Consider the following 20,503-nt stretch of genomic DNA (forward strand, 5'->3'; position numbering starts at 1 on the left):
TATCAACCCAGATGATGGCTGAGGCAGCTTTTAGGGCTACATCGTGTTACCCCCTCCCTGCTCAGCTGCACGTCGCTCACAGGGGAGCAGGCACGCTAGGCGGTGCAGTGGCCTTGGATTCCGTGGGTGCTGCCACAGGCCAGGAACCAGGACACGAGACAGGGCCTGTTTGCTGGGTTTTATGCTAATTCCATAAAACATGACCCCGGCACGGGGGGGCACATTTGGGGAGAGACCCTATGCTGTGCATCCTCTCCCATCCCACACACACCTCACACCTCCACACACCCCAGCACACCTGTGTCCACACCTGCGAACCAGGCGAGGCCGGCTCAGGGTGGCTGTGTCAGGGATGGGGAGGCTCTGCTCCGCACCAAGACAGTGTTCCTTCACAGCCCCTCCTTGGGGGTGCCATTTACTTCCCCATCACCCTCACCCTGGGCGCGGGGGTGGTTACCTGGAGGCCCCTCAGCGGGTTTTGCTCTCTGTCCTTTGGAGAATGTCAGGAGGGCGGCTCAGCTTTAAAGTATCAGCAGGCTGCGCGGGTCTTTAACTTTCGCTGCGGCCCTGAGAGGACGTGCTTCCTCACTCTGCTCTCGGCCGGCAGATGAGCTGCTTTGAAGGGCAAGGTGTTTACACTCCTGGGGTGACCCTCAACCAGCAGGGGCCAGGAGCCAGCAGGTAAACTTTCCTGCTTCCCATCCTTTGGGTAGATGGTTTAGGGAAGAACGCTTATGCTTCTCAGAAGGGCACCCAGCCTTAACGATGGGCCTTATACTGGCTTTCGCTCCCTCCCTTCCTCGCTCTTGCCCACTCCTCACGACAGCACACAGTGGGGCTTTTACAAAACCAGCTGCCTGCCCCCTCTGCCCTTGCATGTTCTCCTGCCTGGAACCGAGCACGATGCCTGGAGATACAGCAGCCCTCAGGCAGTCATGAGGACAAAGACCACACACACTTAGGACACAGAACCAAGGGAAGGAGCCTGCTGTTCTAGGTGTCACCTTCTAGCAGCCACACCAGCCTCCAGGCCTCCTGTGGCACAAGAAACGCCTGATTTCTTAGACTATCTTCCTGGGGATTTCTCTAAGCAAGGAATGCTTTGCATCACACCTATCACAGCAACCACTGTTGAAATACACCCATTGACATCCAGAAAGAATGGTGCTCCTGACATGCAGAATACAAAATCCAGGGTGTACATATGTTTGTTTACCTTATTGATTATAGTTTTGAATCCATGATTATGTTTTTCTCCTTTTCTTGCCACTTAAACATTTTAAATCATGAATTTATTGGTCAGTAGTTTCATACCTAGAATCTGAGCTGACTCCACCATTCTGTATTTCATAATGATCTTTGCTACTTTGCCTTAAATCTTTTTGCCTTGAATTATTCCTTAATTCTCCCAATCTCTTTCTGGCCTCAAACAAAATAAAATAAAAATCATATATAGGAAGGAAACTGGAAAATCATCTTTAAGTTGAAAAGATACATTTACTGGAGTCCTGATCTTGGCCTGACAGCTGAACTCACCAAATACTATGAGATGGGTACTTTCACTGTGGTCAAAATAACTTTTTATGTTTGGGTTTAATTAATACATCTTTATTTTTCTACTTTTAGTTTTTCCGTGGGTGTTTCTCTTTGCACTTGGGGGTCCCTAAGAGCAACATATAATGCTTGAAACAATTAAGACATGTTCATTGCAGAGAAAAAAGGAAGAGAAACCATCAGTCCCACCTCCAGCGACAATGACCGCGGCCTGTTTCTTTTCAGTCTTTTTTCAATGTCGTTTCTAGCATAGATTCTGCGTATTTATTTTTCCTTAATAACAAATATTAAATGTTTGTAAGCACACTTTTTCCATATCAGCCCACTATTTCAATTAGGTATATATACCTTAATTCAGTTAACCATACTGGTCAATATCTAGATTATTTTTATGCTTTCAACATTTTAAACAAGAACATGTACAATACAAAGCTTTTCATTTAGGATGCTATCCTTGGCTGGACTTCCAGAAGGCAGAGTCCTGGCATTGGAGGCTTACTCACTTACCACTCAGGGCTCTGAAGGCCCCCCGCACGTGTGCCAGGTGCTACGCCAGGCTCTGGGAGGGCAGGAGGCATTAGCTACATCCTGCCTGCCGACTCACAGTTGGCAGCCTCTGCCAGGGGAGCAGGCGGGGTCCAGGGCCCCCTGTATCCCGGAGGACAGGAGGTCGCCCAGCCACATGCAGAGAAGGGCAGTGGAAGCCCACAAGAAGCTCAGTTTCCAAGGGCGGAAATGGGGTCGAGGGAAGCGGGGGCTGGAGAGGGACAGCGCCAGGGTAGGCGGAGGTTGAACAGGGAGCCACAGCAGAGCTGAGGGCAAGTGGCCTGCTCAGGTTTCTATCTAAAAACCCTGGTCTGGTTGCAGGTGCTGGTGGATTTGCAGACACAGGTGGAAGCAGAGAGCCTGGAGGAGGCTGCTTGATGCACAAAGACTCAGGCAGGGGTGGGGAGGTGAAGGGGCAGACTTAGGGCTGATGGTGTGGGGTGACACTGACAGCAGCGGGCAGTCTAGGGTGACTCCGGGGCTCCAGCTCAGGCAACTGGAAAAAACATAAAGCGCAGAATATAGAATAGGGGCGGAGTGTCTGGCTCCCACCAGTTTTGTTCCTCTGCTCCTCCGTGGCCTGGTTAGGGTCCTGCATTCACAAGGCACCTGGCCAGTGACTGGCAGAGCAAGCGTTCCTGGAGGGCAGATGGGGCTGGGGAGTCAACGGGCAGCTCAGAGGCAGGACGCTGGGGCCCGCAGCACAGGGAAGGCGGTTGAGACCAAGGGAGGGAGGAGGCCTGGGAGGGGGAACCCAGGACAGAGCCGGGGCGGGGTCTGGGGTACAGCTGAGCTGGAGACCATGAGCCCTGAGAAGGAACAGCTGGAGACATGAAGGAAGGTGCCTGGGCAGGTGCAGGGGAGGAGGCCAGAGGTAGAAGGAAGGTGGGCAGGTGTGGGAAGGACCCTACAGACAGCGAGCTGGTCCAGGAGGAGGACGCCCAAGCAGGTCGGCTGCTGTCCTGAAGGGCCAGCAGGGAGGCACAAGTTATGGTACAGAGAAGTGGGGAGATGAGTGGAGGAGGGGCTGAGCCCAACAGGGGCAAATGGAGCCTTCCCTGCAACGGGGAGGGGGCGCGCACTCCCACCCGACCGAGCGCGAAGGGAAGAGCAGGCTGGGTGCAGCCACAGGGCCCTGAGAGCCCCGCCGCCCCGCGCGGGGGCAGAGGTGCCCGTCCAGGGGCTCTCCACCTCTTTCAACTTTAACTAGCAGCGAAGTTTTCTCATAGATGTTCTGCTGGCTCCTCTTGCGGGCTCGGGGGCCCTGGCCTGCGCTGCGGCTCCCCAGATGCTAGAGGGTGGTCATTTACGGACTCCTGACGCCGTGGCTGTGTTCTCTGTTGGCTGCCCTCAATTTGAGTAGAGGTGTGTGATGTCTATAGACAGTAGTTTTCAATATTCATGTGGTGAATTTGTCTACACTGGCCTTTCTCACTCTCGTTTCTTAACCTTCACCTGTTGTCTTCCTGGCGCTGCTCTCCTCCTGGGCTGGGGCGGGGCAGGCTCACCTTCAGGAAGGCACGGACCACCGTGCTGACCTCAGCACCTGAGAGCTGGGGCTCACCGGGGCCAGGGGGCCCAGGAAGCCCTTTCTCCAGGAGGCAGCATCTCTAATCACCTAGGGCATATGACAAATGGTCACCTCTTATCTTCCGGCTTTCCGTAGAGAATGTCTAAAACACGAATCTTAAAATCTAAGCAGACTGACGCCTGCTTTCTGTCGCATACTCACACACTCACGAGCGTGCGGGCACACTCACGAGCGTGCACCCTCCCCAGCCCAGACAGACACCCAGGCATGGTTTCAGAGAGCACTGAAGGGGCGACACTTCTCCCGATTCCATCACCCTGGGGTCTCGGTCCCACTGCCACGGGCAGCGCCTGGGCCCCCAGCCCTATATCTACCCCCCTCACCCCAGAAATAGCCAGGGTCACACCAAGCAGAGAGTTTATTGAGGTGCTGGACTGCGGGGAGTGTTTGCAGCGGCAAAGCGGGCGCTGGTGTGGCTGGGGCCCAGGCGAGGGCACCCTCCTCCTAGCAGCGTCTGGGGCTTGGGGTGAGCATCGAGAACGACTCCTAGTCTCGCCCAAGGCCCTCCTGGGGAACCCCTCCCTGCTTCCCCCTGAGCTCTGCGTGGGGCAGTGTGTGTGTGGGGGGGGTCCCTCTCTTTGTCCCTATGGTAAGGATGGGATGATCCCTTGATATTCACTATAAAAATTAAAATTCCTTTATAAACCACAGGGGAAGAGCAAGAGGGGACCACCTGGGAGCTTCCTCCACACGCCCCTCCCAACTCTGACCCCAAAGTAAAGAGCAGAGGGCAAGAGTTTGCAGGCACAGAGGAGCAGAGACAGACAGGAGGAGAGGGGAGGGAGGCCAAGGGCAGACCAGGGCGACACAGAGAGCACGGGTCAGGGGAAGCGGAGGCGCAGGCTCCACCCTTCGGCAGCCCCTGGGGAGCAAGGAGGAGAGGTCCCAGCACAGCCCGGAGACTCCCCGGATGTCAGGTCCCACGTGCCCCCAGTCCAGTCCTTGCCAGAGCTGAGGTGGCCTCATGAGACGCCCCCGGCCCCAGCTGCTCCCGGAGCAGGAGAGCGGCGGGCGGCTACTCCAGGTAGATGTCCTCTGTGGGGCAGGCGTACTCCAGGTGTTGCTGGTAGTACTCCAGGAAGGCGCGGCTGGGGGGAGAGCATCGTCAGCCCCGGCCCCGCGCGCACACCCACCTGGGCCTGCCCACCTCATCCCAGCTTCACGCCTCAGCCCCCCTGGCCCGGACTCCCTTCCTTACTGTCGGGCCTCAGTGCGGCCTTCCCCCCCTCCCCCTCCCCCCCCCCCGCCCTCTACCCCCACAGGCACTGCGTCTGTGCTGTTCCCACGCCCCGGCCCCCCCACCTCCCGCTCCTGGCCCAAGTGTTCCGCCCACTACCTTCCCAACCCTCTCCCACCACCACTGTCATCTGACCTCCCCTCCCCTGCCTCCCCTGTTCCCAAGTCTCCCCAGACCTCCTCTCCATCCAACCTCCCAGCCTGCTCACCCCCGGGCACTGCCGCCCCCGTTCTGCGTGCCCACCCCGGTCCCGGTGTCACTCCACGCGGGCCCCACCCTCGTCCTGCACCCACCCTCCGGACCCACTCACCCCACACTCTGGGCCACGGGCCTCATCGACTCCTGGGAGACAAAAACGTGGCAGGCAAAGCGGCTCAGCAGCGGGTGTTTGGTGATAAAGCCGAAGTAGCTGTGGGGGGGCAGGCAGTGAGCACGCAGGGATGTCAGGGCAGGGACCCGCCCCTCCGCCCCCAGGGACAGGAGCGAAGAGGCAGGACAGAGGGCTCAGGGAGGGGTTGGGGGGGTGGGGGATGTGCAGGTCTTATGATGTCAAGATTTGAGGCCCCCTTTTGGGTCCCTGTCCACGCACAGGTCTGGGCACCTGTAAGGAGTGAGCAACCTATGTTCATGTGTGCTCAACAAGGGTGTCCAGCTGCATCTTCCTTCTCCCAAGCCTGTGCCACCTGCCTCTGTGGCCTCCCACCTAGAGCCTGCCCCTGGACCACAGAGCAAGCCTCTCCCCTGTCTTCTGGGCACCGCATCGCATCTCGGCTGACTCTTCCTTGTCCTGTCACCTGACACCTTGAGCCTGCCCAGCCCCACCTCTGGTCTTGCAAACACACAGCTGTTTTCTGGGCTCTGATGTGGGGCTTACCATGGGCCCTGATGTATAAAACAGTCTTCCTGGAGAAGAAGCTTGCACCCTGGCTCTGTTGCCCCTGCTCTGTTCCACGTATGCCTTTCCTGAATCTGCCCTTCTTCTCATCAAGACATAGATAAAAATTATTGTCCAGAGAGAGGAACTGTCAGAATCCTGCAGCGGGAAAGTCAAGACCCCCCCAGCTGTGGCCAATCCAATCCGCATGGGGCAGGATTAGGGTTTTGTGGGTCCACCAGATGGGAATCCACACGACAGCAGCATTGCTGGACAACGTGCTTGTGGTGACCACAAACACGTCACAGCCTTGTCTCCAATGCCACATTCAGATGACAGCATTCACAGCGAGTGTCAGGCACCATCCTCAGCAAGCTCGTTATAGGATTAACCCCCAGAGATCTCACAACAGCCCTGCGAGGTAGGTCTCTAGATGAGGGCACAGAGCGGGTCGGAAACCTGCCCCACGGCCAGTCTGGCACCCTGGGAGTGCTCCCGGCCGCCTGTGATCTCAAACACCACACGCTCCTACCTTATCCTGACACAGTGCGCCCCCCAGAGTGCGATGCCTGACACGGTCTCCTTGCACCCCCTCAGTGAGGGGACTGGGCTGAAGGTCTGGGCCAGGACAGCAGCTCCTCAGTCCCCTCCGAGCCATGGAACTGCATCTGGGTCAGTGTCTGGCCTGGAGGCCTGAGCCTGTGGCACACAGTTTCCCTCTGTTGTCCCTCCTCTCTCGGGCGTGCCACCTCAGCCCACTGTCTACGTGGGCCACCACGCACACCGGTCCTCGTGGTGCCAGATGTGCCCCACCGCTTGGTCTGTGCCCTGCCCTCTAAGCCAGCGCTCCATCCCTCAGAGCAGCAACTGAACGGTGATCCCATCAAACCATCTCACTCTCAACAGAGAAGCAGCCAAACCGGGCTCTGACCCCACTGAGGGTGGACACCATCACTCAGCCGGCAGACACAGCCCCCCTCACTCTTACCACAAGTGTCCAAGGGACACACATGTCGCCTCAGCATCTGCCACAAGCCTTGGCCCTGGCAGCAGTGTATCCTTCCCGCATCCTGCCTCCCCTGAGGACCTGCTTCCTCAAATACCACCGAGCCCTTCTGAGCCCCTGCTTGGCTCCGTCTGCCTCGCTGGTCAGCTCCTCCTGTCACCTCATCTAGGACACGGGCATCCCGTGCGCAGGAGTCCGGCTGGGCAGGAAGGCCGTCACCCTCCACCCGCTGGTTACGCCTCTCCTCTTTCATGCCCATCTCTCCTCTCTCTGCCTGGCTATCTACCTGCTCTGAAACACACCTCCCCTCCAGGTCTCCCTTCCACATTCCAGACCCAGGCAGCAACGGCCCTGCAACCTCCCCGCATCTGCGACTGAACACTGCAGCCCCAGCCTGTCAGGCCCACTCACTCCACGCCTCTTCTCTTGGTGTGTGGGTTACTAACTGCTCAACACCCAGGTCACCCATGATTCTTCCTCCAGGTCAGCCTCTACATCCAATCAACCAGGTCCTGCCTGCCCCACCTCCTGAATGCCTTCCGGACACGGCACCCAGAGAACCGCAGCAGCCTCCTGCCGGCAGCACGTGTGTCCCTTCACTCTGCACAGCAGCCAGAGTCAGCTTGTCAACCTGACTGTGCCGCCCCATGACCCCATCACCACTGGGATTAAATACGAGCTCCTTGGCATAGTCAGAAGGACATAGGTACTCGTGGTGTCCCTCCAGCTGTCCCCAAAGAGCCCCTAGTGCCCCTCACCCTCAGCCTTGGCTCAGCTGGCTCCCTGCCAAGAAGATCCGCCCCGTCACCTATGTGTCTTTTAAGGTTTGCAGAGTGGTCTTCAGTCGCCCCCACTAAGTACCAGGAGAAGTCACCACCTCTCCGCAGGTCTGCTCCCTGGAGCCCCATACAGACATCCACCAGACCCCCCACAGATGCTTCAAGCACTTACACGTCTGTGTGTCTGTCTCCCCACCCAGACCACACAGGAGCTCGTGTGGTCCACGTCTCCTGGGCCCAGAACACAGTGGGCGCCCAGAGTCGGGGCTCAACTCATGGAGCCAAGTGGGTGTGGGTGGTGGCGGGTGGCATGGTGAATGGGCAGCCCTCAGGGTTTGAGGGGACCATGGGCTGGGTAAGTCCCTTACCAGCTGTTGCGGGGGTGGCAGCCACAGAACGAGATGTTCTTCATCTGGAAGAAGTGGCTGCAGTGCTGGAACTAGAGCAGAGGTGGCAGAAGCATGGCGAGTTAGAGGGAGGTGGCCCAGGGCCACCCCTGCCACCCCTGCTGCACGTACCTCAGTCCGACCCTCTAGCCTCACCCCAGCCCCAGCCTCCCCTGTGCCTCAGGCCCCCACGCCCCCACCTCGGGTCCTCCACTCAGACTCAGCTTGACCCCCCGAAGAGAAATCTCAAGGTCACAGGAGGCAGGAGGACGCAGGTGGACGGTCAGTTTCCGGGCGGTGGCAATCTGCAGAAGGAGTTCGGGGAGAAGAGGGTCTCAAGGGCCTACGCGGGTGTCTCTCCCTCCTGGGGGAACATTTTCGACCAGGTTGGAAGACCCCTGGCACCGAGTGGGAGGACACGAGTGTGGTCTTGGCCGCTCCTCAGTCTCAGGACGGCCTGCCTCTCCGTATCCCCTTTCCTGCCCAGGACGGTGGCCCCTCTGACCCGGCCTCCTCGCTGCTGGCCTGTGAGCTGGATGGGGGCTCTCGGGTGCAGGGCTGTCCTGCCCCCCAACTGCGCTGCCGCTCGCTCACGGGACAAGCAGACGGGCAGGCCCTTGCAGAGTGTCCACTGAGTGCATGACAAGGGAGCACCTGACTCCCAGGGAAGGGTCTGTGAGAGCTGCTCTTGACTTTCAGACAAGAATAGGATGGGATGAAGCGGGGAGTGGCCAGCGGGAACGGGATGGGGAAGAGCTGCCGAGCGCTGCCCTAGGCCTGTCTGCCAGGCCTCTGAGTTAAGGCTGGGGTGCACAGGCCCTGAGGCCTCCAAGCATCCTGGAACCCTCTGTGGAAGAGGACAGAGGCCTGAGGCCTCCAAGCGCTGTGCCAGGCTGCAGGGCTCCAGGGCCCCCACCTCCAGACTGACCTTCTGCATGGCTGCACACAGGATGCCATTGCCCTGGTGACAGGGCACCTCCACAGAGCCCAGGAACTGCACGTCAAAGCGCTCCACCCAGCAGGGACCGCGCTTGCTCCCTGGGGGATCACAAGGGGCCTAGGTCAGGTACGCAAGAGAGGGTCTGGGGTGACAAGACGCCCCCGTGAGGAAGAGGCCTCACCCAGCAGGTCCTTGGCCGGGCCAGGCACCGCGTGGGCATAGAAGGCGGGGAAGACGCCACGCTCCCCCGTGCGCATGTTGAAGCCCCGGAACCAGAAGTCATCCTCCTCGGCCTCCACCAGCACCGGGTCGTCCACATCCAGCTCCAGCTCATCGGGATGGCGGGGGATGAACCTGAGGTCAGGTCAGAGGTGGGAGGTCACCGGGGCCGGGGCAGGGCTGGCTGGGCTGTGTCTACCGGTGTCCCACAACATCTGCAGACTCAGGTGGAGGGTCGCCAACAGCAAGGGGGAGCGGCTGTACCTGAAGACAGCCCGATGGGTTTGCTCTCTCTCCTCCCCATTGACCAGGCAGGAAAAAAGGCCGAAGGACTCAGTGCCTGAGAGACAGAAACGAGGGAGACAAAGACTCGGGGGAGGGGCAGGGAGGGAAGCACCTGAAGGCTCGGCCAAGGTCCCCGCCCCTCAGCCGTCTAGTGTGGGCTGTTCCCAGTCAGGGAGGGAGGGAGAAGCAGCTCCTCTGGGCGGGAGGCAGAGCAGCCCTCAGCCCTCCCCACCCCTGTCCCCACCCTGTGGGGGCCTGGGGAGGGCCCCAGGCCCAGGTGCTGGGCCGGAGGGCAGTGCCCAGTCCTGAGCACCCCCAGACCCTCAGGATGTCCTGGGCACTCCGGGGATCTGCATGGGCCCTGGGACCAAGGAGCCAGCCTGCTCTCCGGCCCCCCCCCTTCCCCGCCTCCCACTCACTGGAAGAGCGAGAGGTGCTGTTGACAAAGACATTGAGGAACTTCTTGGAGAAGGTGAGGTCGGGGCTGTCCGGGGAGGCATCGCGGGGGCCCTGGCCACCGCCCAGCAGTGCGGCCCCCGCCTCTTCCTCGCTGGCCTCGCCGCCGCTGTCCTCCTCGCTGCCGTCACCCAGGCCGGCACAGCGCCGCAGGCTCACCAGCTCCAGCTGCGTGTGCTCGTCCACCACCAGCGTGTACTTGACCGCATCGTACACCAGCGAGGCGTCCAGCGCCGCGGGGCCCGGGCCCCGGCCGCCGGGGGGCCCCGCCTTGGCCGCAGCGTCGTCCTCCTCCTCTTCGTCCTCGTCGTCCCCGTCCGAGCAGGCGGCGGAGCAGGCGCGGCCGGGGCGGGCAGGGCGGCCCGCCGCGGCCCACAGGGGCGTGATGGTGTCGCGCGTGGGGTTGCTGAGGAAGAGGCAGGGCCCGGGCTGCGCGGGGCCGGGCCGGCAGGCGGAGGGCGCGGGCGGCGGCGGCCCGCACAGCGTCGCCATGTCCACCAGCTCCACGCCGGCTCCCGCCGCCGCCTCGGGGGCCCCGCCGGCGGGCTCCCCGGCGGGCCGCGGCGGCGGCGCGGGGGACAGGCACTGGCCGGGGCAGCGGATGGGGGAGGAGCCCTCGGAGATCAGGCGGCTCACGAGGTTGCTGAGCAGCCAGGGCGAGTCGGCGTCCTCGCTGAGGTCCGGCTCCGACTCGGAGCCCGACTCGTACTCGCTGTTGGTGTCGTCGGGGCCCACGGGCAGGAAGGCGGGGCGGCGCGGGGGCTCACGCGCGGGCTCGGGCTCGGGCTCGGGCTCCGAGGCCGGCGACGAGGCCTCCTCGATGGAGTTGGTGAGGTGCGAGGAGCGGCCGCTGCTGCTGCCGCCGTCGTCGCTGCTCCGCTCCAGCTCCGTCTCTGAGATGGACGAAATCATGCGCCCCAGGCGCGCGCGCCCCACGTCCTCGGAGTCGGAGCCCGGCGACGACAGCTCCTGGCTGCTGCGCCGGCCCCCACGGCCGCCGCTGGAGCCGCTGCCCAGGTCGGCCTCGATGCCCGGATCCGAGGAGGGCGAGGCCCCACCCGTCGCCGGGGGCCCTGCGGGCTGGTTTCCTTCGGAGTCGCATCCTGGGCGCACAGGTGACTGAGCCCCGCAGGGGCTCATGTCCGTGGGCGGGAGGGGGGCGGGCGGCTCTGCGGGGCGGGGGGTCGGGTCAGCCAGCCCACTCCTCTACTCCTCCCTCCCTCGCCTCCTGTGCTCGCCCTCCCACCGCCGCCCAGCTCACCCACCTCTCAGGGGTTCCTGGGCGGGTGGGCACAGCACAGTTTCCTGCCAGGAGGCTGGAGGCCCTGGAGCAAACCCTCCATTGTTGTTCAGGGAGTCCTGGGAGGGGAGTGGAGGGGCGGGGATAGGAAAGCCGCGCTGAGGAGGGGCCCCAGCTCTCAGGGGTAGGAGGGGGACAGGCTGCCATGGGGACCAGAGTCCCAGACGCTGGGAGCCAGGTTTAGCTGTGAGTCTGCGTGCTCACCTGGGCTCCCAGCATTGTCAGGTGGAGCGTGGTGGGCCGGTGCTTGTGGGGCTCCTCTAGGGAAGGGGAGGGGATCAGGGGCTCCGGGCCAGAGGGCTCTGAACCAGGGCCTCCTCCCTCCTTGCCCTCCCCTTCTCCTTCCTCCTCTTCCTCCTCTTCCTCCTCTTCTTCCTCCTCCTCCTCCTCCTCCTCGTCTTCCTCTTCTTCATTGTCATCGATCATCTCAAACTCCTGAAAGTCATCCTGGAAGGAGCAGATGGGGTGCGGCTGCTCCGGACGCCCCAGAGAAAGGCTGTCCTGCAGGAAAGAAGGACAGGGCAGAGCTGGGCTAAAGTGGGACAGTGACTTGGGGTCCCAGGTGCCAGGAAGGGGGAAAGTAGGAAGCTCTAAGTCAAGGGACAGAAGTCTCCCTCCATTTCACTCTGCTCTCCACCAACAGAGCAGCTTTTTTAAAAATCTGTTTAAGATACATAAGGATCACTCCAGTTCTCAGTAAGTAAGAGTCCAAACTCCTAAGTCTGGGTGACAGAGATTCCCAAATTGGCCCCAACCCACCTGCCAGCCTCATCTCACCCTCAAACCCCATCACATTTGACACCAGCACCTTTTTCTTCATAGCACTTCAACAAAACTCACAATTACTGTAGAGTTTTGGGAAGTTTTGTCTTCCCCACCAAGCTGCAAGCCCCACCAGGACAGGGCCATGTCCACATTGTACACTGGTGTACCCCAACCCCACCAAGAACAGGACCTGGCCCACAGTAAAAGCTCAGTAAATATCAAATGAATGCATGAAGCAAAACAGCCAGCACCAGGATTCACCAAGCTTGCAGCAACCTCCGGGCCTTGACCCACTGATCCGCTGCCAGCAATTCCTCTCCTCCACTGCCTCCTACCTCCCTCACCTGTCAGCTCCTGCTCGTCTTCCCTCAGGGCAGGGGTGTGGGCCATTTCCACTGGACGGTCTCCCTGATGGCCTAGTCTCAGGTGGGTTCCCCTCATTGCACCTTGTGTCCCCTCATTGGAATCCAGCTGTTGACACTCAAGCAGTCACTGCCTCTCACATGTCTTTCTCCCCTACTAGGTTATAAGCTCCCGAGGGGCAAGAGCCACACCTGTCCTGCTCTCTTCCCAGGCACCTGGAAGCCCCCAGCACTTGCCACATGGGAGTTGCTCAGAAACGTTCTTGAATGAAAACGAAAACGTGAAGAGATGGGGAGGAGGAGGAGATGGGGAAGGAGAGACTTCAGGGGTGGAGAGATGAGGCAGACAGACGGAGGCTTGAAAGGTGGGGAAAGGGCTGAGGAGGAGATGAAGTGAGATGGCAGCTGGAAGGGTTAGATCTTTCAGGGAAATGATCTGAGGACAGAGGCACCAAAGCATAGGCACATCTCCCCACCTCCAAGCTAGCCCACTGGTGGGGGTCAGGCGAGGACTTCTGGGGAAGGTCCTCAGTGGACCTCGGTCAGAAAAAGAGAGGTCTGATATCGAGGAAGACCCCAGGTGGAGAGGACAAGGGAGAGGGGGCAATCAGAGGATTTCTTGTTTCAAGGCTGAGCTTAGACCCACCCTAAAACCCCAAGAGACTGCTAAGCAGAACGTAAGCGAGACTATCCCTTGCAAGAGCTCTCTGCCCTGAGCCCCTTCCCCACCTTCTCGCAGTGGTCCGAGTCATAGCTGAGGCCCAGGCCGCAGTCGTCAGTGATCTCAGACAGATCTTCATCATCGAACTCTTCCAGGCTTATGTCCTGCGGAGGCCTGGAGAGCAGAGCACGGACAGGGCTCCTGAGAGAGCCACCAGCCCTGGGCTCCCTGCCTGGGAACTGGTCCTAGGGAAGGGCCAAGGGAGACCCCCCCACCGGCTCCTAGGCTCCGTGATCTCCAGAGCCCCCAAACTCCCAGACCCGCATCCTGCCATTATCTTGAACCTCCAGCTCTGCTCTCCCACGGATTTCCCCCACAATCAGAGCCATGACCAGTCCAGAGGAGGCACCTGTCCCCCCAACCCTCCCCCCAGTCCTCCTTCCGCACAGAGCCAGCAGCCTCTTTTCCCTCTGCACGCCGCTCCAGGCCCCTCTGGGTCACAGCCTCAGCCTCAGGGGAGTCAGGCTGAGCAGAGAAGGGGGAGGGGGGAGCTGAAGCTGCAGCAGCAGAAGGAGGGGGAAGGGTCAAGCCTGTTCTGGGGGCAGAATCTGGTCACTTTGTCCCCTACTCCTGCCCAAGGCAGGCCTACACCCAGATATCCAGGCCTCTCCCCACCCTAGTCCCTTCCCCCAGGCTCCAGGCTTGATTTCAACTCTCTCCCTCCCTGAGCCCTACAGACCAGGCCAGGCCTCCCCCAAAGAGGCCCGACAAGGCCAAAAGGACACGGCCGAGCGCAGAGCGTGTGCCCAGCGTCCTGCCCAGCCAGGCTGCCCCTCAGAGGCCCGGCCCGTGACCCCCGCCTTTGAGGACCCCGCCTTGGAGGGTCGGCTGCTCGGGCTGGGCGCAGCACTGGACCCCAGCACGACTTTGGGCTTGGGGGTGTCCCTGGGGCTGGAGGGGGGGCATAAGGGGAGGACAAAACCGGAGAGGCCCGGAACCAAGGGGTGGGGGATGGGCAGCAGGAGTCACGGGCCTCAGGACCAGAGGGGGTCTGGAGCCGGGGTCCCCGGAGGCGATGGGGGTGGGGTGGCAGGGTCGGGTCGGAGGAGTCTGGGGACTGGGTCAGAGCGGGGGCTGCAGGAAGGGGAGGGCCTGCCGAGGCCCGCGGCGCCCGGGTGCGTACCTGCAGCCTGGCGGCGACAGCGAGTGAAAGGTGGAAAGAGAAAACATCTCCGCGCGATCCGCCATCTTCTCCGGGGAGAGGCCGGCCGACTGCGGCGGGGGAGGGGGGCTCGGAGCCACAGCCCCGCGCGCCCTTCGTCTCTCCCTCCCGCCCGCCCTCAGCCCGCCCGAGTCACCTCGTGACACGCCCTGCGACACCCCGCCGCCAGCACACCTCGACGCCAGGACACCGCGGCAGCGCGAGCCTGGGGGGAGGGGAGGCCCTGGGAGGAGGGCGGGCCGGGGGAGGGGAGGAGGGCGGACCCGAGAGGAGGGCGAGGCGGGCGGCGGCGAAGCTGGTTGGAGGAGACAAGATGGTTTGACCGAGAGGCTCGGGCTGGGGGGAGTCGGGCGCGCGGTGTGGTTTCTTCGGGGTGGGGGCAGGTGAGAAGCGGATCGGCTCGAGCGGTGAGGGCTTCAGGGAGGAACTTGCTATGGGGAGCTCGGTCCGCAGGCCTCTGGTGAACTGATGTTTGGGCGGGGGGACGGGGCCTGGTGGAGGGGTGGGTGCGGCCCCAGGAGCTGCGCTGCCGTCCCAGGGAATCAGAGCGCAAGAGGTGGGGTCCCAAGCCTGGGTCTGAGCGATGCAGACGGAGGCGGCAGCGCCTGGACGAGGGCTGGAGGCCCTGTCCACGTCCGGGTGCTGATCAGGGCGGGTAGGAGCTGTCCCGCAGAAGGTGCTGATTGGGCCCACGGAAATTCCTCCCTGAAACGTGCTGACTGGGGCTGGAGGAGCTGTCCCCCCAGCGAGTGCTGAGCAGTGCTGGACAGAGGCATCTGGCCGAGAGGTGCTGATCCGGGCTGGACTCAGAGCTGACCATACAGAGGATGCGGATTGGGGCCAAAACTGAATTTCAGTACACAGTTCTGACTGCGCAGGCTGGGTAGAGGTATTGATGGGCATTGGGTGAAGTTATAACCCTGAAGCTCTCTTCATTCAATTGGACAAAATTTCTTGAGGGCCAACTATGTAACTGGCACTCTTTAGTGTACCAACACGTTCTGGCTTTTGTGGAGCTGTGTGGGGAGAGAAATGGTTGAACTCCAGCTCAAGGGGCCACATTAGGTGAGGGTCAGCTTGTGCTGCAGTGGGGGAAGGACAGATCAGAGCTGTGAGCATGGTTATTAGAGACAGGTTGGAGGAGCAGGTTAGGGAGACTTTGTGGAGAAGATTTGGCCAAAGAAGGAGGCTGGAGTTTCAACAAGGGTGTGATGAAATTATCCCTTTTTTTTCCTTGATGGGAATTATGTGCCCTGACATTTCTTTGTCTGAATTATTTCTGTGGAAAATTCTTTCTGAGGAAAAGACTAGGCACTTGAGTGATTGATGCCTGGAAACCACAGGGCAAAGGAGCTCATGCAAGTTGGGAAAGGTGACACCATTCTTCGGGTGGCAATCATTCCAGCACGGAGAGAAGGCCTATGGCCAGGGGCAGATGGTGCCCTCATTTGGGACTCAACCACAATTTACATTTTATCTCAATTACAGTGTTTCCCTAAGAATGGCATTTATAAGTGTACGTTTCCCTCCCCAGTGACTGAGAGGTGCAGGAGAGCAGAGACACTATTTTATCTCTCTTTGAACTTCCCAGCTTCAAGCACAGTGCCTGGCACACAGTAGGTGCTCAGCGAATGTGCAAATGAATGAATGAGTGCTTGTTTGCTCTACCAGGTCTGGGGCATTAAATGCTTGTCATCGTGCTGTCCTTTCAATTTTAGGAGCACTAGGAACATTCTGCATTTCTGAGGTGCAAATAGTCCGGATGCATTAACTACTCTGACTTTCCGCCACAAAACTCCAGATCTCTTCCCAGAATTCGCAGAGAGTTTTGACCCAAACTTCCCAGATTTCCTTTTGATCCTGAGTCTTGTCATCAAACCAATTAACTTGGACATCCACATAACCCATCCAACACCCTTGACTTCTGGTCAAGTCTGATGGTCTATGATCCACTAATGGTACACCTCGTACAAGACACAAAATTGACTGGACTTACATGGGAAAATTGGAATAGCAACACAGACTCAACAATCCTGACACAGTTGAATCCTAAAAAGTCAGAGGATGCTTTCTGACAATTTTCTCACAGATTAGAAAGTAAATAAATGCAAACCTTCTGTCTTTTACTCTACTCACATAGCATAGAAATCATAAACGCACAATAAAAATGCCAATAACTAAAACTGAAAAGTGAAAAACTTAAGAGGGTTAGTGCATAAGGGTCCAGTGGGTAAGACTCCACACTCCCAGTGCCAGGGGCCGGGGTTCAGTCTCTGCTTGGGGAACCAGATACAGCATGCCTCAGCAAAGATCCTGCATGCTTAACTAAGAGCCGGTGCAGCCAAAATAAATAAATAAATATTTGTTAAAGAGAAAGAAAAGCTTAAGAGCCATACCTTGTTGGGAATATGTCATAACCTGTAATGTCACCACCTCTTGAATTTTGATTTAAAGCCTCCAACTCTCTGACCATTGCCTCCTATTTTTCTTGCTTTCTTATGGTATTACCATGACACTCACAATTCTTTGACTCCATGAGAAACTTATTCCAGGGAATTCCCTGGTGGTCCAGTGGTTAGGGCTCTGCTTTACTCTGCTTTACACTTTGGGGGTAATAAATTCAGGAAGGACTCCAATGGGAAGTTCTTGTATGGGGTTTCTCATGCAGTTTGGTTACAGCTGGAAGTAAGCTGGGCTGGATGTCAAAGATGGCTCACTTGCAAGGTTGACAGTTGATACTGACTGTTGACTGGGACATCAGCTGGGATTGTCAACCAGCACTTACACCTGGCCTCTCCAGCATGGAAGTCTCAGAGTAGTTGGACTTCTTACATAGTGGCTAGCTTCTCCCAGAGTGACTGTCCTAGGAGGGCCAGGGGGCAGCTGCATGGCCTTCTCTGATTTAGCCTTGGAAGTCATATGGCTTCCTATTTGTCAAAGCAGTCACAATTCCATCCAGATTCAAGAGAGCAGGCACAGACCCTGCCTCTCAATGGGAGGAGTGTCAAAGAACTGGGGGGTTGTGTTATAAATCCAATACAGACCTCCAGGCCTTTGATCCTTCTGCTTTTCTCATTGCCAACTCAAGTTTCTTGCTTAAAATTAACCCCCTTTCTGGAATCACCAACTTCTTCTCTTCTGGATAATTTCCATCAGCAAACAAGCATAATCTAGTGTTAAAAATAAACGGTATATTCTCTATTACTCAGCTGTAACAAGGAACGAAATTGGGACATTTGTAGAGACATGGATGGATCTAGAGACTGTCATACAGAGTGAAGTGAGTCAGAAAAAGAAAAACAAATATCGTATATTAACACATATATGCAGAATATAGAAAAATGGTACAAATCAACCAGCTTGCAAGGCAGAAATAGAGACACAGATGTAGAGAACAAATATATGGACACCAACTGGAGAAAGCAGGAGGGGTTGGGGGGGAATGAATTGGGAGATTAGGATTGCCATATGTACATTACTAATAAGAAAAAAAATATCAAATTGTACACTTTAAACATATGCAGTTTATTGTATGTCAATCGTATCTCAATAAAAGTTCTTAAAGAAAATTAAAAAATGGTATGTTCTCATCTTTGTTCATATAAGGGACCAAAAGCTGTGGGGTTTTCAACACCGTTGTGCCTTAAAGGAAAGGACAGTAAAAATGTCCTTCTTTTGATTTAAGAAAGTATTCCCACAAATAGTTATACCTTTCAGAAAACAGATTTCTACCAATGAGGAAAACTATTGTGACAATGAATCAGAGTTGAAGCTTTTTTTAAAAGGGATGGTTATTAGGAAATAATAACAATCTCTGAAATCTAAATGTCTAGCTTTTTGGATCATTGCAGCCAAGAAAGCAAGATGGGTCACCAGCAGCTCTACTGGAGCCATCTGAGAGAATTCAGCCAGGGTTCTCACTCTTGCCATGTCTGCTCAGACCAGCCCGGTCTGATCCAGAAATACAGCCTCAATATTTGTCACCAGTGTTTCTGCTAGTAAGCAAAGGATATAAGCTTCATTAATGAAGCTGGACTAAGTGAACTTCCTTGAATGGTCATCCAGGACATCTACTCTATGCAGAAAAAATGCAAGCTCTTTGTATACAAAACAAAAATGTTAAAACTTCCCCCCAAATAATAAATATGTGTCTTAAAAGGCTCCTTTTACCTGAAGTACATTCTTCAGAATTTTCCTTTTTGAGAGCTTTGGGAGGTAAAAGCTCAGTTTGTCTAAAAATGTCTTTATTTTGCCCTGAATCCTGAAAGATGTTTTTACTGGATATAGAATTCTAGGTCAGGTAGTTCATTTCCATCATCACCCACTGTCTTCCTCTGAATTCCCTTGTTGCTATGAAAAACTACCTCTCTGTCTGCCACTTCCTTGAAGGTAATTTCCCTTTCCTCTCCAGCTGCATTTAGGACTTCTTTCCCTAACTTTGGTGTTCTGAAGTTTTGATGCGGTGTATCTTGGTGTGATGCATTTATTTTTTCTGCCTGAGGTTCACAGAGTTTCTTCACTATATGATTTCTCTTTTGTTGGTTTAGAAATTTCACAGCCATTATCTCTTCAAATATTGTCTCTGCTTCATTCCATCTCTTCTCCTTCTGGGACTCCAATAAGACCTAAGCCGGATGAACCTTCTCATTCTTGCTTCCATATTTCCTAACCTTTCTTTCATCTTTTCTCTCTCTATGTCTTTCCAGGCAATATTCGGGATAATTTACTCACATTTATCTTTTAGTTCACTGACTCTGTCTTTAATTATTTATGATCTGCTCTTAAAGTTGTGTACTGAGTTCTAAATTTAGTTAAAATTAAAATTCAACTAAAATTTTTACTAAATTAAAACTTTTGTTTTAGAAATTCCATTTGGAATTTCTCTTCACACTGCTTGATTATTCATTATAGTTTTTTAGTTTCTGCATGTATTTTCAAACTTGCCTTTTATTACTTTATACTGAACATAGGCATTTTATGATCTGTTTAATAATTTCATTATCTGAAACATGCTGTCTGTGGTTACTGCTGGCTTGCTGCCATGACTCCTCATTATCTTTCTGTTTAATTACCTTTTTCAACTTAGAGGTGCTTGTTAGCTTTGGCATTGTATTTATGGAAAACCTGAGGCCTAGAAAGAAAGTGAGTACCTGCAGAGAGAATTTGTGTTTGCTTCTACCAGACATCTATAGAATTACCAACTGGAGAGCATTCTATATTTAATGCCCACTGAGGTTTTTTGGATCACCCCAACTGTATGAATTTGAGCTGTAATCCATGTGAGGACCAGCTTCTTGTTCTAAATTTTCATCATCTCTTTCTCTGTCTCTGTCTCTATGTCTGTCTCTTTGTGTGTCTCTGTCTCTATCTCTCTCTCTTTCACACACACACACACACACACACACACACACACACACACACACTTCACTTTGCCCTCAAACTTGAAGCTGTCCATTTTCTTCTCAATCCTTGAAGGAAATAGTATATCCCTACTTCACACTTACCCAGGGGGGTTAAACTTTCTATGTCTAAGCTTTGTAGAGAGTTGATCTCTTATTAGGAATCTCCTCCCAAGCAGGCTCTGTGCTTTATCTCTGTACTCTGCACCTCACAGTTTACATATTAGTTTCTTACAGCTGCCATAAAAAAATATCACTAACTTGGTGGCTTAAAACAACAGAAATTTATTCCCTCACAGTTCTGGACTCTAGAAGCTCAAAATTAACCAGACTGTTCTCTGCACAGTCAGCAGGCCATGCTCTCTCCTAGCTCCTGGTGGTTGCTGGCTTTCCTTGGCTTGTGGATGCATCACTCTAATCTCTGTTTCCATTGTCACATGGCCTTCTCTCCTATATTTCTGTGTCTGTATCCAAATTTTCCTCTTCTTATAACGACACCAGTCATTGGATTAGGACCCAACCTAACCCAGTATGACCTTATCTTAATTAATTTCATCTGCGAAGACCCTATTTCAAAATAAGGTCACATTCTCAGATTCTGAGTGGATATAATTGGGGGGGACACTATTCAACAAGGCATAAACTATAAAATCCCAAATCCAAGTTTTCTTGATTCACCAATGCCTCTGAACAAAAGCAATGTGCGGTGCTCCACTTGTCCCTCTGGGCTCCTGTCTTATTTAGTCATTGTTTTCTTACTAGATCATTAATGATCTTAGAAGACACTTCTTTAGGAAATAGCTTATCCTGGAGTTTTAATCATTCCCAACAAGAAGTTCTATTTAGAAATCTACCTCACCATATTACATTGCCATTCATTTTATGAAACTACAACAGGGAGCTCAGGAAAATTAATGAATT

At 55.8% G+C, this 20,503-nt stretch overlaps 1 protein-coding gene and 1 pseudogene across 1 annotated transcript; one reads left to right on the top strand and one right to left on the bottom strand.

Moving 5' to 3' along the window:
- Positions 1-1,617: 1,617 nt before the first annotated feature.
- On the bottom strand, positions 1,618-14,363 carry MAPK8IP2 (mitogen-activated protein kinase 8 interacting protein 2). Its single transcript, XM_057741596.1, has 12 exons — positions 14,145-14,363; positions 13,030-13,135; positions 11,378-11,674; positions 11,139-11,232; positions 9,837-11,042; positions 9,397-9,472; positions 9,095-9,267; positions 8,902-9,011; positions 8,174-8,278; positions 7,956-8,026; positions 5,239-5,337; positions 1,618-4,779 (listed from the first exon to the last, which is right to left on the bottom strand). Exons 1-12 carry the CDS (start codon positions 14,207-14,209, stop codon positions 4,707-4,709), a joined length of 2,475 nt encoding a protein of 824 aa, XP_057597579.1. The 5' UTR covers positions 14,210-14,363; the 3' UTR covers positions 1,618-4,706.
- A 3,684-nt stretch (positions 14,364-18,047) lies between these two features.
- Positions 18,048-18,236, top strand: LOC130856761 (40S ribosomal protein S29-like; annotated as a pseudogene).
- The last annotated feature ends 2,267 nt before the right edge of the window (positions 18,237-20,503 follow it).

Source organism: Hippopotamus amphibius, chromosome 7, assembly GCF_030028045.1.
Source record: "Hippopotamus amphibius kiboko isolate mHipAmp2 chromosome 7, mHipAmp2.hap2, whole genome shotgun sequence".
Lineage (NCBI taxonomy): Eukaryota > Metazoa > Chordata > Mammalia > Artiodactyla > Hippopotamidae > Hippopotamus > Hippopotamus amphibius.